This window comes from Barbus barbus, assembly GCF_936440315.1.
Source record: "Barbus barbus genome assembly, chromosome: 5".
NCBI lineage: Eukaryota > Metazoa > Chordata > Actinopteri > Cypriniformes > Cyprinidae > Barbus > Barbus barbus.
The window spans coordinates 9,202,706-9,221,862 of NC_136733.1; the positions used below are offsets into that span (position 1 = coordinate 9,202,706).

A 19,157-nucleotide genomic window follows, 5' to 3' on the forward strand; every position below is an offset into this window, starting at 1 on the left:
CCTTCAAAAGGTCTTAAAATGGAATCGAAAGTCTTAGGGTGCTTTCACATTTGGTTCGATTGCCTTGTCCGAACCAGAGTTCAATTGCTCCCCCCTCCTCTGCCCCCACTGCACTGCGTTCATATTATTTTATTTGGGTCCGGACCACGGTTCGTTTGTGTCATCAAGCCAGCAGCTGTTTAGCCCGGCAAGTTGTATAACATCGCTCTCTTCACTTTTATATTTATGTATTTGAACCTTTTTGGTTTTGTTTCCGAAGATTCAGTACATGACTGCACTAAATTGCAATATGAGACACCTGCATCCCTGTGCAGCATGCATAGTTAGGAGGATGTGCAAAAAAAAAAAAAATCAATGGACTGTCTGTGGGTCGATCCATTAGTTGATTAGTTAACTAGTTCAGAAAGACCAGTATATTTAGGCTGTATAATTAGACGCACATTTCTTTTGAATGTATGGATGCTATACACAGCCTGTACATTTATTTTGTTTGGCACTTTTGATCCTTTGGATTTAGATCTAGCTATGTTGTATTTATAGTGCTGTCTAGCGTATATATGCTTAAGAATCCAAAGTGATTATAGGATTTAGATAAGGCACTCAAGACTGTGCTTTATTGTGAATGTGCTGTAGTCACGGCTATTGGGGGTTCAGGAACTTTACTGTTGTCCTGTTTCCTGCTCTCATTTGTCTCTTTATTTTACATGTACATAATATTTCATAGTGAAGTATATTTTAGTATAGTAAATTTTTGTTTCACTAATTTTCTCATTAAAATTATTGTGATGTTATTATAAGACATACATTTCATCTATTTACTTGTTTTTACATAAATACAGTTTAATTAAATGACCGTTACCAGTACTGTGTGTGAAATTAGTGTGCTGAATTTTGTCTCTGTTTTACAGGTATTATTAATCCCAAACAGCCCAAGGAAGCACCTAAGAACTTTACTTTTGACTATTCATACTGGTCACACAGCTCAGTAAGTTTCTGTCACTGAATACATCACATCAATTTCCAATATAAATAGGCGGGATGAGAATTTGAGAGGATGAAGCTGTATGAACCTGTCAATAATAATGAATATTTTTATACCACTTTTAAATCGGCTTTACAGAAAGGTATACTATAACAGAAATTCATGCAACATAAGGTCTATAAAGTCCTTATTTAATCAAAAACTTGATTGAAAGTAATGCCACAATGCATTTGTCTTGGGCTGCCAGTGAGTATGACCAAGGCGACTCTGGCAAGGGACAGAAAACTTAGATGTAACTTTAGATGTTTATTCTTACATGCAAATGCAAACCATATGCAACACAATATAATCATGATGTAAATGTGTTAGCATTTACCAATAATAACACTCATCTTCAGACATTCATCTGAACACAGAAAACTCCCTCAGACGTTTTTTCACTGTGTATTTGCAGGAAGAAGACCCATCATTTGCATCTCAGAGGAAGGTGTATCAGGACATTGGCGAGGAGATGCTGCTTCATGCTTTTGAGGGATATAATGTGTGTATTTTTGCTTATGGGCAGACTGGAGCGGGGAAGTCATACACAATGATGGGAAAACAGGATCCTGGGCAGCAAGGCATAATACCACAGGTATGTTTATGCAGATAAAAAAAAAATATATATATTCTGTCAACAAGTGAAATTAACAAGGCAATGGAGTCAGTATATATTTGATGTTTAATGTTTAGCTACATAAGATTTAACTCTGGATGACAAAACACAGTAACCAAGTGACTGAAAACCATTTTAGTTGATTGCTGTGCAAAGCTACATTGGGTGATATAGGCTGAATGACAGGTCTATATTAAAGATGCACTCGGCAATGTTTTTGCTAATTTAAAATGTTTCGTGTATAATTGAATGAACAGCATTTGAGAAATGTCTTGGCATGAGGAATCAAATATATATATTTTTTATCTTTTGACATATTGTACTATTCATTGTGCTAAAATACTGTAGGTTTCAGACACCGGAATTTTTCCACACTGCAAATGAAATATTGGAGTCAAAATTCAGTTGATAATTGAGACACAAGTTCGCACAACTAAAGTCTGTATTTATTGAGAGCATGGGAGGTGTAATAGTAGCATCAGGTTGATTAATGCTGATGAGCAGTCCGATTTACAGAGTTGCTATGAGCGATGGTCCATATAAAGTTCAGTGGTTGATTAAAAATCTTATAAACATTACAATAACTTATAAACTTTTAAAGACAGACCTGTTGTGAGCTACAAGGTTGTTTATCGAGGTACTATAAATATTTGAAGTAATTAATGGTTTATTCTGTACTTGTGTTAAATTGAACTCCCTTAGTGATCTCTCTCATTGTGCATCATTGAACTTTTTTTCCCCGTAGATGTGTGAGGATTTGTTCAGACAGACTGCAGATAACACTGACCCTGACCTGTCCTTCTCTGTAGAGGTATGTTTGTGTGTGTCCATTTACATACAGTGTTAAGAGAACTGTGAGAATTGTTTTGGACATTTCATTGATGCATGGCCTCATAAAGCATGTAAGTTCACATTAAACTGCAAACAATTTCTGGATATAATTTTCTGTATGATTTTTTTTAGGTTTCATATATGGAGATTTACTGTGAGCGAGTTCGAGACTTGTTGAACCCAAAAAGCAGAGGGGCCTTGAGGGTCAGAGAGCACCCTATAATGGGCCCTTATGTAGAAGACCTCTCTAAAATGGCAGTGACCAACTACAGTGATATTGCAGATCTCATGGATACTGGCAACAAAGCCAGGTATTATTATACACACAAACATGACTGTGATTCAGATTAAAATACTGTTTGTCTGCTAAACGAATAAAGAATCAGATTGTATGCATGCATATATGTTTTGAACAGTGGAAGAGACATATGAAACAAAAATGTTAGTATATGTTTTTCATTGTGTGCAGAACAGTTTCAATATATCAATGTTGTTAAATATCCAGATAAGAATATAAAGCACAGCACAGATAATTGAAAAAAAATAATAATCACTAGCTAAGGCCAGAAATGCAAGACCTTTGCATAAACGAAAATATAGGCAAGAGTGCTGATGAATTTCATGCATGATTTCTTACATTGCTGTGGTGGTATCAAACCTCAGTACTTAAAATTGAGTGGTGATAGTTACCTTCAAATAACCAACTGTGTTATTCAGGCTATAAACATGTTGACAGGTTACTGACTAACTAACTAGCTTAGTGAGATTCTCTTTAAATACTTTCTCCAATAAGACAATAATTGACTTTAATTGCACTTTAGCATCCATTGATGTGTGAAATTGTACTTATGTTGTTGTTAAAATAAGTATGACAGTATTTAGGTGTGTAATGTGCATTCTTTATGAAGTATTTAACAACATTTATTTGCTTTTTGTCTGTTCTCTATTACTTTAAGGACGGTTGCTGCTACTAATATGAACGAGACCAGCAGTCGCTCACATGCTGTTTTCACCATCCTCTTCACACAGCGTCGACATGATAACATGACCAGCCTGGACACTGAGAAGGTGTGTATCGGATATTAGAAAACACTTGCTTTTTTATTTGATTTTTTTATTACTGTTCTTTACTGAGCCTGCTTTCTTGTGTTCTGTTCAGGTGAGCAAGATCAGCCTGGTTGATCTGGCAGGAAGTGAGAGAGCAGACTCATCTGGAGCCAAAGGCATGAGGTTGAAGGTCTGTCAGATGTCATATTAGTTCTGAATTAAAGGAATAGTTTACACAAAAACAAAATGCTGTCATCATTTAAACACCCACATCATTGTTGTGAAACGGTTTTTCTGATTTTCCTGAAGGATGTTCATGCTGCTGTTTATATGCATCAAAAATGCAGTAAAAACAGTGAAATATTATAATATATATGTGAATATTACAATCTAAAACAACTGTGAAACATTTTCAGGATACTGTGGTTAATAAAAAGTTAAAGAACAAAAAAAAAAAATTTTTTATATATATATAAAAAATCTTACTGGCTCCAAACTTTTGGAATGGTAGTGTATCATTCAACACTGATAATGATGCATTTCTTGAGCAGCAAATCAGCATATTAAAAAGATTTATGTAGGATTACAAACTGCACTATATTCAAAAAAAAAAAAAGTTTATTTAAATTATAATAAAACTTTAGAATATTACTGTTTTTACTGTATGTTTTATCAAATAACTGCAGAATTATTGAGAGACTTTTTTTCAAAACAATGAACATTTATTTTAACTAGTAGTGTGTATGTATGAGTGGAAGGGACGTTTTCTGGCTTAATTTGGACACGAGTCATGTCATGTTTTTTGGAGCTTGACATAAAGCTACTTGAATTAAGGGATAGTAGTATCGCTTTTTATTTAATTTTTTCATTGATATGTTTATTATTGAAATGTTGTTATATGCATGTGTTAATTTTATTTAATTTCTTTATTTTCTTAAATATGTGGGTAGATAGTACTTATAGAGTTGTAACTTTTTAGTTTTAGTTACTTTTTCTTATTTGTAAGTCGCTTTGGACAAAAGCGTCTGCTAAATGACAAAAGTAAGTAAAGTAAGTAATTACATTGAAAAGCTATGGACATTCTGTTGAGTAAATTATAATTATAATTATACTTGGGGAAGTCGTGGCCTAATGGTTAGAGAGTCGGACTCGTAATCGAAAGGTTGCGGGTTCGAGTCCCCGGCCGGCAGGGATTGTAGGTGGGGGGAGTTGGGGGGAGTGAATGTACAGCGCTCTCTCCACCCTCAATACCACGACTGAAGTGCCCTTGAGCAAGGCACCGAACCCCCAATTGCTCCCCGGGCGCTGCAGCATGGCTGCCCACTGCTCCGGGTGTGTGTTCACGGTGTGTGTGTGTGTGTGTGTGTGTGTGTGTGCGCATTTGTTCACTACTCACTGCTGTGTGTGTGCACTTGGATGGGTTAAACGCAGAGCACCAATTTCGAGTATGGGTCACCATACTTGACAATACGTCACGACTTTACTTTACTTTACTTTTTATACTACTTTTGGTTGTAATAAACCTATTGAGTATTAACAAAGTTTAAAAGCATTGTGTTTTTTAGGAGGGAGCCAATATTAACAAGTCTCTGACAACACTGGGTAAAGTCATCTCGGCACTGGCAGACATGGTAAGAACCTTTTATTTTTGTTCTCTTGAGTTTTTCTGAGTCTTCTTTGTTTCTTAGTGCTGCTTCGGTTCAGTTCTTTACCTCATTTCTCAACTGTGTCTTCGTCTCTTCATTGTCCTTTAGTGTTTTGTCTCAAATGTAGAGTTCTTCGTGAAGAGTAACTATATGTTTCCCCTCCACAGCACGGCTCAAAGAAGAGACGCTCTGATTTCATTCCCTACAGGGATTCTGTGCTCACGTGGCTATTGAGAGAAAATCTAGGTATGTCTTGCTGTCTAAAGGCCTATTCACAGACTGAGAGTTGAAACCATACATTCCAACACATCTGCTCACATCAGGGAGGAAAATTAGTCTGACGAGAGTATTTTTGTTCAGAGATGTCAATGCATCAGGAATGTCCCATCAGAGGATCCCTTTTATCTGGTATCTAAAACCAGTTAGGTCTGATGCCCAAACCAGTCAACAAGAAGTTTATCTGATACGCAACTAGTCATTTAAGTTACTCTTCTATCAGCCCAAGAGGAAACACACTTGCTCTCTAAGTTACCTGTAAAGACAAACACGGCTAAACAACATAAAATGAAATTGTAACAGAAAAATAATCTAAAATTAAATGAGTAAATTTTTTGTAGCATATTTTTCATGTGGGGTTCCTATAACATACAAAGATGCAAATCCCAGCTGTGTGTATTCTGAAAGTTTTAAATACAAGAAAAAAAATCAGTGCTAAGGAAATTCACACATTTAAAGGGATAGTTCATCTAAAATGAATATCTTCATTTACTCACCCTCATGTCATCCTAAACCCATAAGACTTTTTCATCTTTGAAAGATAAATTCAGTGGAACCTGAAAGATGTTTGTCCCTCCATTGAAAGTCCTAGCAACCAAAGGGTCATGTGACCCTGTGTAACGATGCTGAAAATCCAGCCTTGATCACAGGAATAAATTCATTTTAATTAAAAAAAAACAGTTGTTTTAAGTTATCATAAATAATAATAAATTGTAAGAAATGCAGTCTTTGTGAGCATAAGAGACTTATTAAAAAATAAAAACTTTAAAAAATCTTACTAGCAAACTTTTAAACTGTAGTGTATAAGCAGGTGGCCAAACATGAGGTCTAATAGTCTTGTTGCTCTCTATTATGCTATTAATAACAATCAAATAGCAATATCAAGAAAAAAAGAGGATCACTTACTGCTCTTCATTTATTTCAGGCTGACTGACTTTCCTTGAATAATTGCTTGAAAACAAAAATTTTCTCTTAATTGAGAAATACCACAAAGCTTTAATTAGTCAATGTGTTGATATTTAACTTTAATAATTACATAAAGGAATATGTTGCATAGTGTAGTTGCTATTATTACTTAAGCTTATTTTAACTTTTGTTATTTAAATTTTTGTGAATAGACATGTTGTCAGTGATTCATTTAACTTTTGGTTGGTCTCTAACCAACTGTTGTTACTGCTCCACACAGAGTTTAATTGAGTGTTTGTGTTTGAAGGTGGAAACTCTCGCACGGCCATGATTGCTGCTCTGAGCCCAGCAGATATTAATTATGAAGAAACACTCAGTACTCTCAGGTAAAAACACACACGAGAGAACCATAGTTCTTTTCTACAGTACTTTGTCCTGAATGCACTATATAACCAGCATGTGTCTCGCTGTAGGTATGCAGACCGAGCTAAGCAGATAAAGTGTAATGCTGTCATTAATGAGGATCCAAACGCACGTCTTGTCAGGGAGCTGAAAGAAGAGGTCAACAGACTCAAAGAGCTCCTCCTGTCTCAGGGACTCAGCAACCTCATCACTGCCTCAGGTAAATATACACATACACACACAAACCTTCATAACAGCAACAGCCAGGTCGCATTTCACCACAAAACCAAAACGAAAAAGGGCCTTAAACCCATTTTTAGAGCCTTTGAGATTTTCACATAGACTTTGCATAAATACATATTCGGTGGGATTCTCATTAAAATCGGGATATGTAATAGATGTGTAATATTATGTGTAAAAAATAATAAGCTTTACAAATGTAATAATATACCACACTGTAAAATGTGTTTTTTATAGAAGTATCTTATGCTCTCCAAGGCTACATTTATTTGTTAAAAAAGTAAAATTGTGAAATAGTATTGCAATTTAAAAATAACTGTTTCCTACTTGAATCTATTTAATATAATGTAATTTATTCCTGTGATGAAAGCTGAATTTTCAGTTATCATTACTCCAGTCTTCAGTGTCACATGATGCTTCAGAAATCATTCTGATATGTTGATTTGCTGCTCAAGAAACCTTTATTATTATCATTGTTGAAAACCGTTGTGCTGCTTCATATTTTTGTATAAACCATGATACACTTTTTTTTTTTTCAGAATTCCTTGAAAATAATTTTCAAAAGAACAGCATTTATTCAAAATTAGTGCTGTCAAGCGATTAATCATGATTAATCGCATCCAAAATAAGTGTGTACTGTGTATATTTATCATGTGTATATATAAATACAAACCCATGCATGTGTATATATTTAAGAAAAATATGTTGTTTACATATTAAATGTGTGTATATATATACATACATACATACATACATACAGACAGACAGACAGACAGACAGACAGACAGACAGACAGACAGGTCCATAAATATTGGGACATCGACACAATTCAAACATTTTTGGCTCTATACACCACCACAATGGATTTCAAATGAAACGAACAAGATGTGCTTTAACTGCAGACTGTCAGCTTTAATTTGAGGGTATTTACATCCAAATCTGGTGAACGGTGTAGGAATTACAACAGTTTGCATATGTTCTCCCACTTGTTAAGGGACCAAAAGTAATGGGACAGAATAATAATCATAAATCAAACTTTCACTTTTTAATGCTTGGTTGCAAATCCTTTGCAGTCAATTACAGCCTGAAGTCTGGAACGCATAGACATCACCAGACACTGGGTTTCATCCCTGGTGATGCTCTGCCAGGCCTCTACTGCAACCGTCTTCAGTTCCTGCTTGTTCTTGGGGCATTTTCCCTTCAGTTTTGTCTTCAGCAAGTGAAATGCATGCTCAATCGGATTCAGGTCAGGTGATTGACTTGGCCATTGCATAACAGTCCACTTCTTTCCCTTCAAAAACTCTTTGGTTGCTTTTGCAGTATGCTTTGGGTCATTGTCCATCTGCACTGTGAAGCGCCGTCCAGTGAGTTCTGAAGCATTTGGCTGAATATGAGGAGATAATATTGCCCGAAACACTTCAGAATTCATCCTGCTGCTTTTGTCAGCAGTCACATCATCAATGAATACAAGAGAACCAGTTCCACTGGCAGCCATACATGCCCACTCCATGACACTACCACCACCATGCTTCACTGATGAGGTGGTATGCTTAGGATCATGAGCAGTTCCTTTCCTTCTCCATACTCTTCTCTTCCCATCACTCTGGTACAAGTTGATCTTGGTCTCATCTGTCCATAGGATGTTGTTCCAGAACTGTGAAGGCTTTTTTAGATGTCCTTTGGCAAACTCTATTCTGGCCTTCCTGTTTTTGAGGCTCACCAATGGTTTACATCTTGTGGTGAACCCTCTGTATTCACTCTGGTGAAGTCTTCTCTTGATTGTTGACTTTGACACACATACACCTACCTCCTGGAGAGTGTTCTTGATCTGGCCAACTGTTGTGAAGGGTGTTTTCTTCACCAGGGAAAGAACTCTTCGGTCATCCACCACAGTTGTTTTCCGTGGTCTTCCGGGTCTTTTGGTGTTGCTGAGCTCACCGGTCCTTCTTTTTAAGAATGTTCCAAACAGTTGTTTTGGCCACGCCTAATGTTTTTGCTATCTCTCTGATGGGTTTGTTTTGTTTTTTCAGCCTAATGATGGCTTGCTTCACTGATAGTGACAGCTCTTTGGATCTCATCTTGACAGTTGACAGCAACAGATTCCAAATGCAAATAGCACACTTGAAATGATCTCTGGACCTTTTATCTGCTCATTGTAATTGGGATAATGAGGGAATGACACACACCTGGCCATGGAACAGCTGAGAAGCCAATTGTCCCATTACTTTTGGTCCCTTAACAAGTGGGAGGCACATATGCAAACTGTTGTAATTCCTACACCGTTCACCTGATTTGGATGTAAATACCCTCAAATTAAAGCTGACAGTCTGCAGCTAAAGCACATCTTGTTCGTTTTATTTGAAATCCATTGTGGTGGTGTATAGAGCCAAAAATGTTAGAATTGTGTCGATGTCCCAATATTTATGGACTGTGTGTGTGTGTATGTATGTATGTGTATGTATGTGTATATATATATATATATATATATATATATATATATATATATATATATATATATATATATATATATATATATATATACATTAGGGGTGTAACGCTACGCATACCAAACAGAAACGGTTCACGGGGCAAATTCCAAATGGAAGTGATCATCCCTATCCCCTTGGAGTAAGGGGTGCGTGCCATTTATGTAGTCGTTTGCACTTGAATTGGAGAGACGTATTTTCCTCATTATCTTCAGCTGGGATGTTCCCATGACAACGCAGCACGGTTTGTGTCAACAGATTTGCTGACGGACACCGGCGTAAAAAAAATATACATTTTATATTATAAAAAGTTTTAGACATATTATTTTTTACATATTATATAGCAAGAAAAAACCTTTTAAACTTCCGTGTGGAATTTGCCATGTGAACCGTTTCGGTTCGGTACGCGTTCCGTTACACCCCTAATATACATGCAAATATTTTCATATGTGTGTATTTATAGGTATATAAAAAAAACACTGTGCACACACACATATTATGTAAATAAAAACTTTTATTTTGGATGCGATTAATCCCGATTAATCGTTTGACAGCACTGTTCAAAATAGAAACCTTTTGGAAAATTATTAATGTTTTACTGTCACTTTTAATGCTTTCTTGCTGGGTTAAGTAAAAACAAAAATCTTACTGACCCAAAACTTATGAACGGTAGTATATTAGGTATTTTTTTCATACAGTAATGAGTACAAGGGAGGGAAATCTGATCACATGGTCACAGGATGCACAGAAGTTAACAGATGTGGACTAAAAGCCACAAACTCTGATTTTGAATTTGAACTGAAGGCACACCATTACAATAACAGTCACTTAAAAGATAACTGGCAAACTCATTTTCTCTCAGGGTCTGAAACAGGACGCCCGACATTGGGAGGAGCATCAGGTGAGCTCCAGCAGCCCTCTCTCTCATATGAACAGTCTACCTCTGATGCACCAATGGAGGGTGTGACGCCCAGTAGTCCCACTGCACACATCAGCAAAGAGGAGGCCACGGAGAGACTCAAGGTACACGATTTCACATTCTCTCAGACACTCTCTTCTCAACAACAGCCAAATGTCAGTACAGCAATGTTGGAGAAGCTACTTTCATGATAGAGTTTCTTAGTATTAAAGTAGGTAAAGGTGTTATACTTTTAGAAGTTTTGCTAACTTCAGCTACTACTACTCTCTAAATGATACCTTTCAGAGGCATGTCAACTAACCCAATGTATCCAAATGCAGAGAGTGCTTCTGACTAATCAGGAGTTCTTTTGTATGTTTGGTATGTAAAATAGAGAAAATCTTTTTGTCTAGCATTGTCTTTCTGTGTTTCCAACAGGAAACGGAGAAGATAATTGCAGAGATGAATGAAACATGGGAGGAGAAGCTCAGGAAAACTGAGTCAATACGACAAGAGAGGTGAGAACGGGCACAACCCAGTTGCTCCCAGTGTTCAAAATGTTCACACAATTGTAACATAAACTTTTGTAATAGACTGAATTTGGAAGTCATTTATTGAATAACCTTACCCTGTGAATGTTAGACACACCAATCCAACATCAAAGAGCAAGCTTTGATGAAAACCGACTGTAACATCACATTCAAAGACTACAGCCAGCTATTAATGTTTTGCACCTGTGTGAGAAAATGACTCTCCATACCAGCAGTCTGTATTGGTCTTTCAAAGAGAAAAGCTAGACTGCTGATATAAAAACTGTAAACAAAGCATTGCTTGCTTACCATTTTCACACCAATCTTGCTTTGATTTAATTTTTTATTCACTTTTGTCACTTCACTTCCATTCTTCTCATGCACTGGTTTCGCTAAACTGAACAGCCAGTCAGTGTGATCTCTCTAATTCATGGGCTCTGCCACCAAATTAACATGTTAAATTGGCTGAGAAGCTGCCGATAGGGGTCTGACTAGTGGCAATGGTGTGGAATAAACTGCAAAATCTGCCGACAGATGCTAACGACAGGTCAACATGGGTTGACAGCCAGCTATCTGCATGGTGTGTTATGGTTGTGTGTGGACCAATATGGATTTTTTAATTCCCGATGCCAGTATCTTGCCAGAGAGCAGGGCAGCCAATGGGAAATACAGGGTTTGAAATTAACACACTGACTCGCCAAATGCAGGTGAAAATCGACTTAACATACTAGCCAATTTAGGTGGGTTATGATTAGATAGATGATGTTCTGTCACTTTGCATGGCATTGCTATCAGAGCCTTTCCCTAAAAGGTGCCTTAAACATTAGTAAAACAAACCATTGACAATTTGAATGGAAGTCTGCTTTCTTGTTTTAGTAATTTAGTAAGTTTAAGTAAAGGCCGGACAAGTGCTTCATTATGTTCAACAAACAGATGGAATCATGTGACACTCATGTGAAATCTTTACTGATTTTTAGCATTACTGATTGTTATTGGTTCTTAAGTAAATGTAAAAATAGCTTTTATATTGTTACCAGACTTGAGTACAAGTTAATAGTTTTCAATTATGAATGCTTACTTGACTTGATCTTCAATTAAACAATTATTTTCAAATGTGAGTTTTAGGTCATGCTTTTGAGGAAAATTTATTTACATTACCTCTGTCATCATTGAATTGCATTGTATTATTGTCCTACATATGGGCCATAAAAGCCTGTTTTAAATATATCAACACAGACACAAATGCAAACTTGTGTATAATGTATAGTTAACCAACTAATCTCTTGTTGGATGACTAATCAACATATCCTGACCCATGTGCGTTACATGTCAGTCAGCTGGTCCTTGTCTAGAATGATCTGCAATATGGGCCAGACTTTATGCTGATAGTCAAATGTCTGGCTTTGTGAGAGTAATACCGGTGTGAAACCCACACCCACACTGTCTCTCTCTGTGTGTGACACATTAGGGAGGCACTGCTAGCTGAGATGGGTGTGTCTGTAAAAGAAGATGGAGGAACAGTGGGTGTCTTCTCTCCCAAAGGAGTGAGTCAAGTCATATTTATTTGTATAGTGCTGTTCACAAATCATGTTGTCAAAGCAACTTTGCAGGAAGTGAAGGTGCAGTCACATTTACTGGTGTTCACCATATTTTACCTAGCGAAATCCAGTCATTTCAATAGGAATTCACGCAATCAGGAATTTTGTGTGAGGATGAAAGTTTTCCATAGGGAGATTTTGCATCAGATTTAAGTTAGACATGACCAACAGGAAGCTGCTTAGTTTGAAAGTGTCTTCTACGTCAGCTGTGCTTCATATTGTTGCACTGTTTACAATAGTTAAGACATTTTTTACCCATGAAAATGTTTTGCTTAAATTTTGTTAGTGACCACACCTTATGATTTCTACACATAAGGATATTTCATGCAGAATGCGTTTTTCCATTCCACTGCACCACTTTTCCATTGTTTTTCTATGTAAACATGCTAGACAGATGCGTTTGACCATTGCTTTCGTGTCTTTTGCAGAGTCTTGCACAAGGCACATTGCTTAAGTTAAAGTTCCCATAGGATAGTGAGTTCATACTCACTATCCTAGCACTTTGAGCATTAAGTCCAAAATGCACCAAAACCACGTGTTTAAGCCGCATGTGTTTTTTTTCTCAGACGCCCCACCTGGTGAATCTGAACGAGGATCCTCTGATGTCAGAGTGTCTGATATATTATATTAAAGATGGAGTCACCAGGTGAGCTGTGAGTTGCTAAAGGAGTGGTCAGTTTCTGTGTACATACTGCACTGTGTCTCATGGCTGTGTGTGTGTCGCAGGGTTGGTCAGGAAGATGTGGATATTCGTCTTAGCGGTCAGTTTATAAAGGAGCTGCATTGCGTCTTTTGCAGTGAAGTCAATGAGAATAATGAAGGTGAGAGCGATCACATGACATTCGTTACATTCACTGATTCACACAAAAGTGACAGTAAAGGCAATGTTACAAAAGTAGGGATGCACGATATGAAAAATTTTAACCGATACCGATAATTAAGTCCTTCTCATGGCCGATACAGATATGTTCATATTTTTATATTATAATTTTCATATAATCTGTAGTTTGTGCACTCAGGAGAATACAAAATCTAACATTCACTGATTAAACTGATATTTTAGTAGCTCTGGCCTAACTATAGCAAACATCAGTCCTGACTCTTCAAATGTTTTTTATTTTTTGTGTAAGGCACCACAATACTTTGTAACAGAAATGGTTTAACAGAATTATGACAGAACTATGGTTCATCTGCAATTAACAACTCATTAACAACAAATTTATATTCAAACATGCATAAAGAAATGCATCTATTCAACGTTTTTAGTACACGAGGATGAGAAAGTTATATAGTCTTTAAGCAGTGTTGGGAGTAAGGCGTTACAAAAGTAATGTATTACAGTAACGGATTACTTTTTGCTGTAACGCAGTAGTGTAAGGCATTACTAATCAATTTTCACTAATATTTTACTCGGTACATGTTCAGTAACGCTTGCATTACAACACACTTTTAGCCCCCAATTATTATTATTATTATTATTTTAAATTTAATTTAAAGTCGGGCTCCTACTTTTTTATGTCCCTAGAGCCGGGCTTCGGGCCAATATTCACGTCATAGTCCAAACGCGGGCCATTCCTCGGGCCTGTTTTAGGCTTCTCCTTATCTTTATATTTTAGACATCCATCAATTATTGATGAAAAAAATTGCCGGCTGGTGGAAACAACATGAGTATGTGCTGCCGCGACTGTCAAGAGCGGCTCGACGGTGTTTAGTGTCCAGCAGCAGCGAGCCATCAGCACAGCTGAAGAGTTCGGACTTCAAATACACGCAATAAAGCCAGCAAAAAAACAAACCAGCAAAAGTAATTACCATGAATGTGTCCGGGGGAAATAGTAAGGATTTGCCATCTCCTCGTTAGACGCGCCTTTAGAGAGAAGTGAATCTTCACGGATAACGATATATTTAAACTGTGATATTTTTCCCATTATTTTACATCAAGGTGTATGCAGTCCTTGCCTCAATACTTTCCATCTCACTAATAAACGTTCTACGTTTTATAATTATTTGTTCCTCAGTCTTTACTGATTTTCAGTTTTGTATAGGCCTGCCATGCATATTTAAAATTTGTAAGTTATCTGTTATTTTATATTAGGCATATAGCATGGTGCATTTTTATTCGTTTTGTTAATAAAAGTTAGCTATATGTTCTATGTTGTATGTTGTAATTGATGCCGAATTGCCGTTAATTTAAAAGTGAAAATAAAATACGCACGGTGCTTTTACGAGCTATTTAAGCAAAGGACAGTGAGAGAACTCAAGCGAACTAAAAACAAACAACTGCTTGACGCTGAATTGCCACTAATTTAAAAGTGAAAATAAAACGCGCACAGCGCTTACAAGCTATTTAAAACCGAAGGAAAGCGAGGAAAAGAGAGAAGACTCAAACGACGTCCACCCCCCATCCACCGAGGTGATACCGGTAAGGTGTTGACACGCGTCGATTAACCAGTGGGAAAATTTCCTCACTGTCACAACCCTACTGGATGCCTTTTTTCCTCCTTTCGGAATCCTTGCTGAACATGCGTTGGAAATAGCAATGGCATTGTCCTCCTCTGCCACCGAGAAAAACTTCCAGACCGGCGAAGACATGTTCTCAAATGATGACGTAATGAGCACAACACATGCTGAGAGTCACTGCAGTTTAAAGCTGCAATCACTTGCACTTGGAAAGAAGATGAATCTCAGATAAATCAGACTGATTGATTGATTTACCAGCAAGCATACTTTATCGGATCTAGTTATCGGATTTAATTTATTTATCAGAGCAATAAAAATGACGTCATTTTCTCTCATATCGGTCAATAATTTATCGGTACGATAAATATCGTGCATCCCTACAAAAGGTTTCATTTTCACATAAATGCTGTTCTTTTGAAAAACATCAAAGAATCCCAAAAACTATTTATCAAGGTTTCCTAAAAAATATTAAGCAACACAACTGTTTTCAGCATTGATGATGTTTCTTATGCTGAATGTAACACTGAAGACTGTAATAATGATGCTGAAAATTCAGCTTTACATCACAGGAATTGCATTTTAATATATTCAAATATAAAACAGTTATTTTAAACTGCAATAATATTTCCCAATATTTGTGTTTTTACTGCATTTTTGATCAAATAAATGCAGCTTTGGTCAGCATAAGAGACTTCTTTCAAAAACATAAAAAAAATCTTACCAGCCACAAACATTTGAATGTTAGTGTAGGGCTACGTGTATATAAAATATTGCATACATTTTCTATGTCAGATATATATATATATATATATATATATAGAGAGAGAGAGAGAGAGACCAGTAGTTATAAAAGTTGAAGTTTAAAAGACTTCATCAACAAATTATGTTTTCAATGCATATAATCATTTCTCAGAACCAAATATCTGTGTGTGTGTGTGTCTCTCTGCAGTGGTGGTGACTTTGGAGCCATTAGTTGGAGCAGAAACGTACGTCAATGGAAAACGAATCACTGATGGTGTTGTGCTCAAACAAGGTGACTTTATTTACATTTCAGTTTTAATTGTTTTTATATCCGTGGTTCAAAATGATAAACTAGCGTATGGTGTACTGCAGTACAGACTTTGCAATACACACTGCCTAGTCTTATTTTAAATCAATACTGTTGTACAAGACTTAAAATGCAAAAGTTAACATTTCAAATGTATTTATTTGAAAGTCATCTGGATATTCTATTTCTTTGCATTCTACACAGAAAATGTTTACTCACATTTCTGTGTGCTGCCTTGGCAGCACGCCATTCTGAACATATCCTTATTATCTTATCTTCCAACATACTAGTGCCTGTAAACACTTTGATTCTCCTTTGTCCTGTGATTGTGTAGGTAATCGTATAGTGATGGGGAAGAACCATGTGTTCAGGTTTAACCACCCTGAGCAGGCCCGCTTAGAGAGAGAGCGCAATGCCACACAGGAGCTGCAGGGGGAGCCGGTGGACTGGAGCTACGCACAGGAAGAACTGCTGGAGAACCAAGGCATTGACATAAAGCAGGAGATGGAGAAGAGGTGAAACCCAATTTTAAATGAATCTTTCTGTGTATGGGTCTGTGTTCAGATCGGAATCTTGAAAAATATAAAAATGTATCTGAAATTAATATTGAAATGCTGGTTTTTGGAATGAGGTTTCTTGTTTGTTGCTGGACCAAGGTGATCTACCAGCCATGACCAAATTGCCCATTATGGTCTACAGGTCAGCCTCAGCAAAACCAGCTGGTAGTCCTTCTGATCAACCTTCCAGATCTGCTTGGACCAGCAAGAAACCATTTTTCCTCCAGCAGGCTTTGCCTTGCTAATGTTTTCCTTCTCTTTAAACCTTCTCTCTTAGACTGCAGGATCTGGAGAATCAGTACCGCAAAGAGAAGGAGGAGGCCGACCAGATACTGGAACAGCACAGACTGGTAAGAAAAGACACTGTTTAATAAACACTAGGACTCCTCACACTTTGGTCCAGTTCAGCAAGTCACAATTTGATTCCAAAACAATTCCGTCTCATTTTTAATTAAACTGATTACAAATACAAATGCAAAACGCTTGTTGCTGCACATTTTGTCGTAACTGAGTTACACCTGAAGCCCGGTTTCCTAAACTGTGCTCGGTTTGTGATGCAGATTTTAGAAAATGTAGAAAATTAACCAACATTAAAGTGATAAACCATAACTCAAATATTTTATAAAACAAGTAATCAAATTACAAAATGTAAAAATGTAATTTGTCATTACAAATTTGGCATTACAAAAGGCAAATATTTTTTAGGTTTGTTTTGTGCCTGATGTGCAAATTCTCCTGCAGAAACCATTAATGACTGGAAAAGTCATGAAAATTAATTAGTCAGAAAGGATGGAATCCCTGAGGCAAGGAAATTTGATAGTTTGTGAAAAGTAGTTCACATTCTTGGTATCAAAAACTTGCTTGTTTAATTAGTTTCCTAGATAGAATTGTTTCTACAACATAATACATTTACATTTAAAACAAAGAATAAGTATAATGTTTCGTAATACTGCAAAATACTTCAATTCCAGGATGCAGCTTGGCATCATGCTAACATTAAACTCTATTGTGAGTTGAGTCTCCTGTGTGCTTTGTGTTAGGAGTATTTGTTATGTGGTTTGCAGATTGCTGCTTATGTACAGTCGAGGGCTCCAAATCAGTCCGTTAAGAGCTCCCATGATAGTTAGGACACTGTTGCCATAGAAGCTACAGCAAAGGCAGCTCACTAGGCTTTAGAACCAAGCTAATGTGTCTTTCTGTCTCTCTATGTGTAGTATGCAGACTCAGACAGCGGTGATGACTCAGATAAGCGGTCCTGTGAGGAGAGCTGGAGACTCATCTCTTCTCTCAGAGAGAAATTGCCAGCCAACAAGGTCAGTCACACACACATACATCACTGCAACACCAATAGATTGATACTGAACTCCTTTGACTCACACTTATTTACTAGGGGTGGGAATCGCAGGGTACCTCACGATACGAATCCCGATACTCGGCTCACGATACGATAATATCACGAATACAGAGATTTTGTGATAATCGATATATTGCTAGACAATCCTATAACGATACATCACGATATCTGTCTATGAAAATGCCTGTGAAAAGGCTAAGTGCAAGTTTTCTTTTTCAGTCCAAACTGATAGAAAACGGCACAAAACGTTCAGTAAATCAAATTTAACATAAGTAAATTTATTCTTGGACTTATTAATAGCTTACACATTATTTTGTGTAAACCAACACATTTAATTGCTTATCAACTTTATATAGGCTATAGATATGTGTATATATATATATATATATATAGATATATATATAGATATAGATATATATAGATATATATATAGATATAGATATAGATATATAGATATAGATATAGATAAACCTGATACATTTCAAAATTTACCTGGAGCGCTTTCTCGACCTTTCCTCTCCTCTCATCATAAAAAAATCGCGTCTTTTGCGCGCTCAAGTTCGTTATTTCAAATGTAGACGTGCAGCAAGCACAAACACTGCACACTTCTGCGACGCATTACGGCTCTGACAAGGATTTGTTTCGCCATCCATGCCATAGGTGCAGATTTATGTTTCTGCCGGTCAGTGCCCAGTGTTCACACTGCATAACGCACACTTGTAATATCTAAAGAGAGAGCGCTCTCTCTCACTCATAAATGAGGGAAATCCACCTGCAATCCGAGCTGATAGGTTAGGCTACTCACGGACTAAAATATGCGCTCTGCAATAATAACGTGATCTGTGTCTATAGTCCACACTGACAGCTGTTCTGGGGTTTTTAGTTCTCATCTCCATAAACATAAGATGCTGGTGCATCTCTGATTTGTTGTTGGCAATCTGGGAAGCGCCACCACAAGAAGTCTGGAGGTAACGTTACTGCTTCTCCGGTAAGCCAAAGTGGTAAACAGCTTGGTGCCAGAGTATCGATAACGTCTCACAGCCAGAAATATCGTGATAAATCAGCGCAACAATTTATTGTCCCACCCCTATTATTTACATGTTTTTTTTGGGGGGGGGGGGGGTTCTAAAGTTTTGCTAATGTGTCTGCACTTTTAGCCCAAGATTAGATATGTGTGGTCAACCAATGGTTTATTTATTTTTTGATTGCTAATGCCAGTCTCTTAAGAGCATTGTGCTCGACAT

The 19,157-nt window shown here is 36.9% G+C and overlaps 1 protein-coding gene across 1 annotated transcript in view; it reads left to right on the forward strand.

Moving 5' to 3' along the window:
• LOC306869597 (kinesin-like protein KIF1C) overlaps positions 1 to 19,157 on the forward strand; it is a 68,245-nt gene that overhangs the window by 41,126 nt on the left and 7,962 nt on the right. Inside the window, exons 3-21 of the mRNA XM_079416389.1 lie at positions 909 to 985; positions 1,437 to 1,616; positions 2,383 to 2,448; positions 2,601 to 2,779; positions 3,425 to 3,536; positions 3,628 to 3,705; positions 5,081 to 5,146; positions 5,329 to 5,407; positions 6,651 to 6,729; positions 6,817 to 6,965; positions 10,334 to 10,494; positions 10,808 to 10,887; positions 12,368 to 12,443; positions 13,064 to 13,143; positions 13,224 to 13,318; positions 15,904 to 15,987; positions 16,337 to 16,517; positions 16,837 to 16,909; positions 17,774 to 17,872. Of these exons, the coding sequence (XP_079272515.1) occupies positions 909 to 985; positions 1,437 to 1,616; positions 2,383 to 2,448; positions 2,601 to 2,779; positions 3,425 to 3,536; positions 3,628 to 3,705; positions 5,081 to 5,146; positions 5,329 to 5,407; positions 6,651 to 6,729; positions 6,817 to 6,965; positions 10,334 to 10,494; positions 10,808 to 10,887; positions 12,368 to 12,443; positions 13,064 to 13,143; positions 13,224 to 13,318; positions 15,904 to 15,987; positions 16,337 to 16,517; positions 16,837 to 16,909; positions 17,774 to 17,872 (1,994 nt within the window). The remainder of the gene's footprint in view (positions 1 to 908; positions 986 to 1,436; positions 1,617 to 2,382; positions 2,449 to 2,600; positions 2,780 to 3,424; positions 3,537 to 3,627; positions 3,706 to 5,080; positions 5,147 to 5,328; positions 5,408 to 6,650; positions 6,730 to 6,816; positions 6,966 to 10,333; positions 10,495 to 10,807; positions 10,888 to 12,367; positions 12,444 to 13,063; positions 13,144 to 13,223; positions 13,319 to 15,903; positions 15,988 to 16,336; positions 16,518 to 16,836; positions 16,910 to 17,773; positions 17,873 to 19,157) is intronic.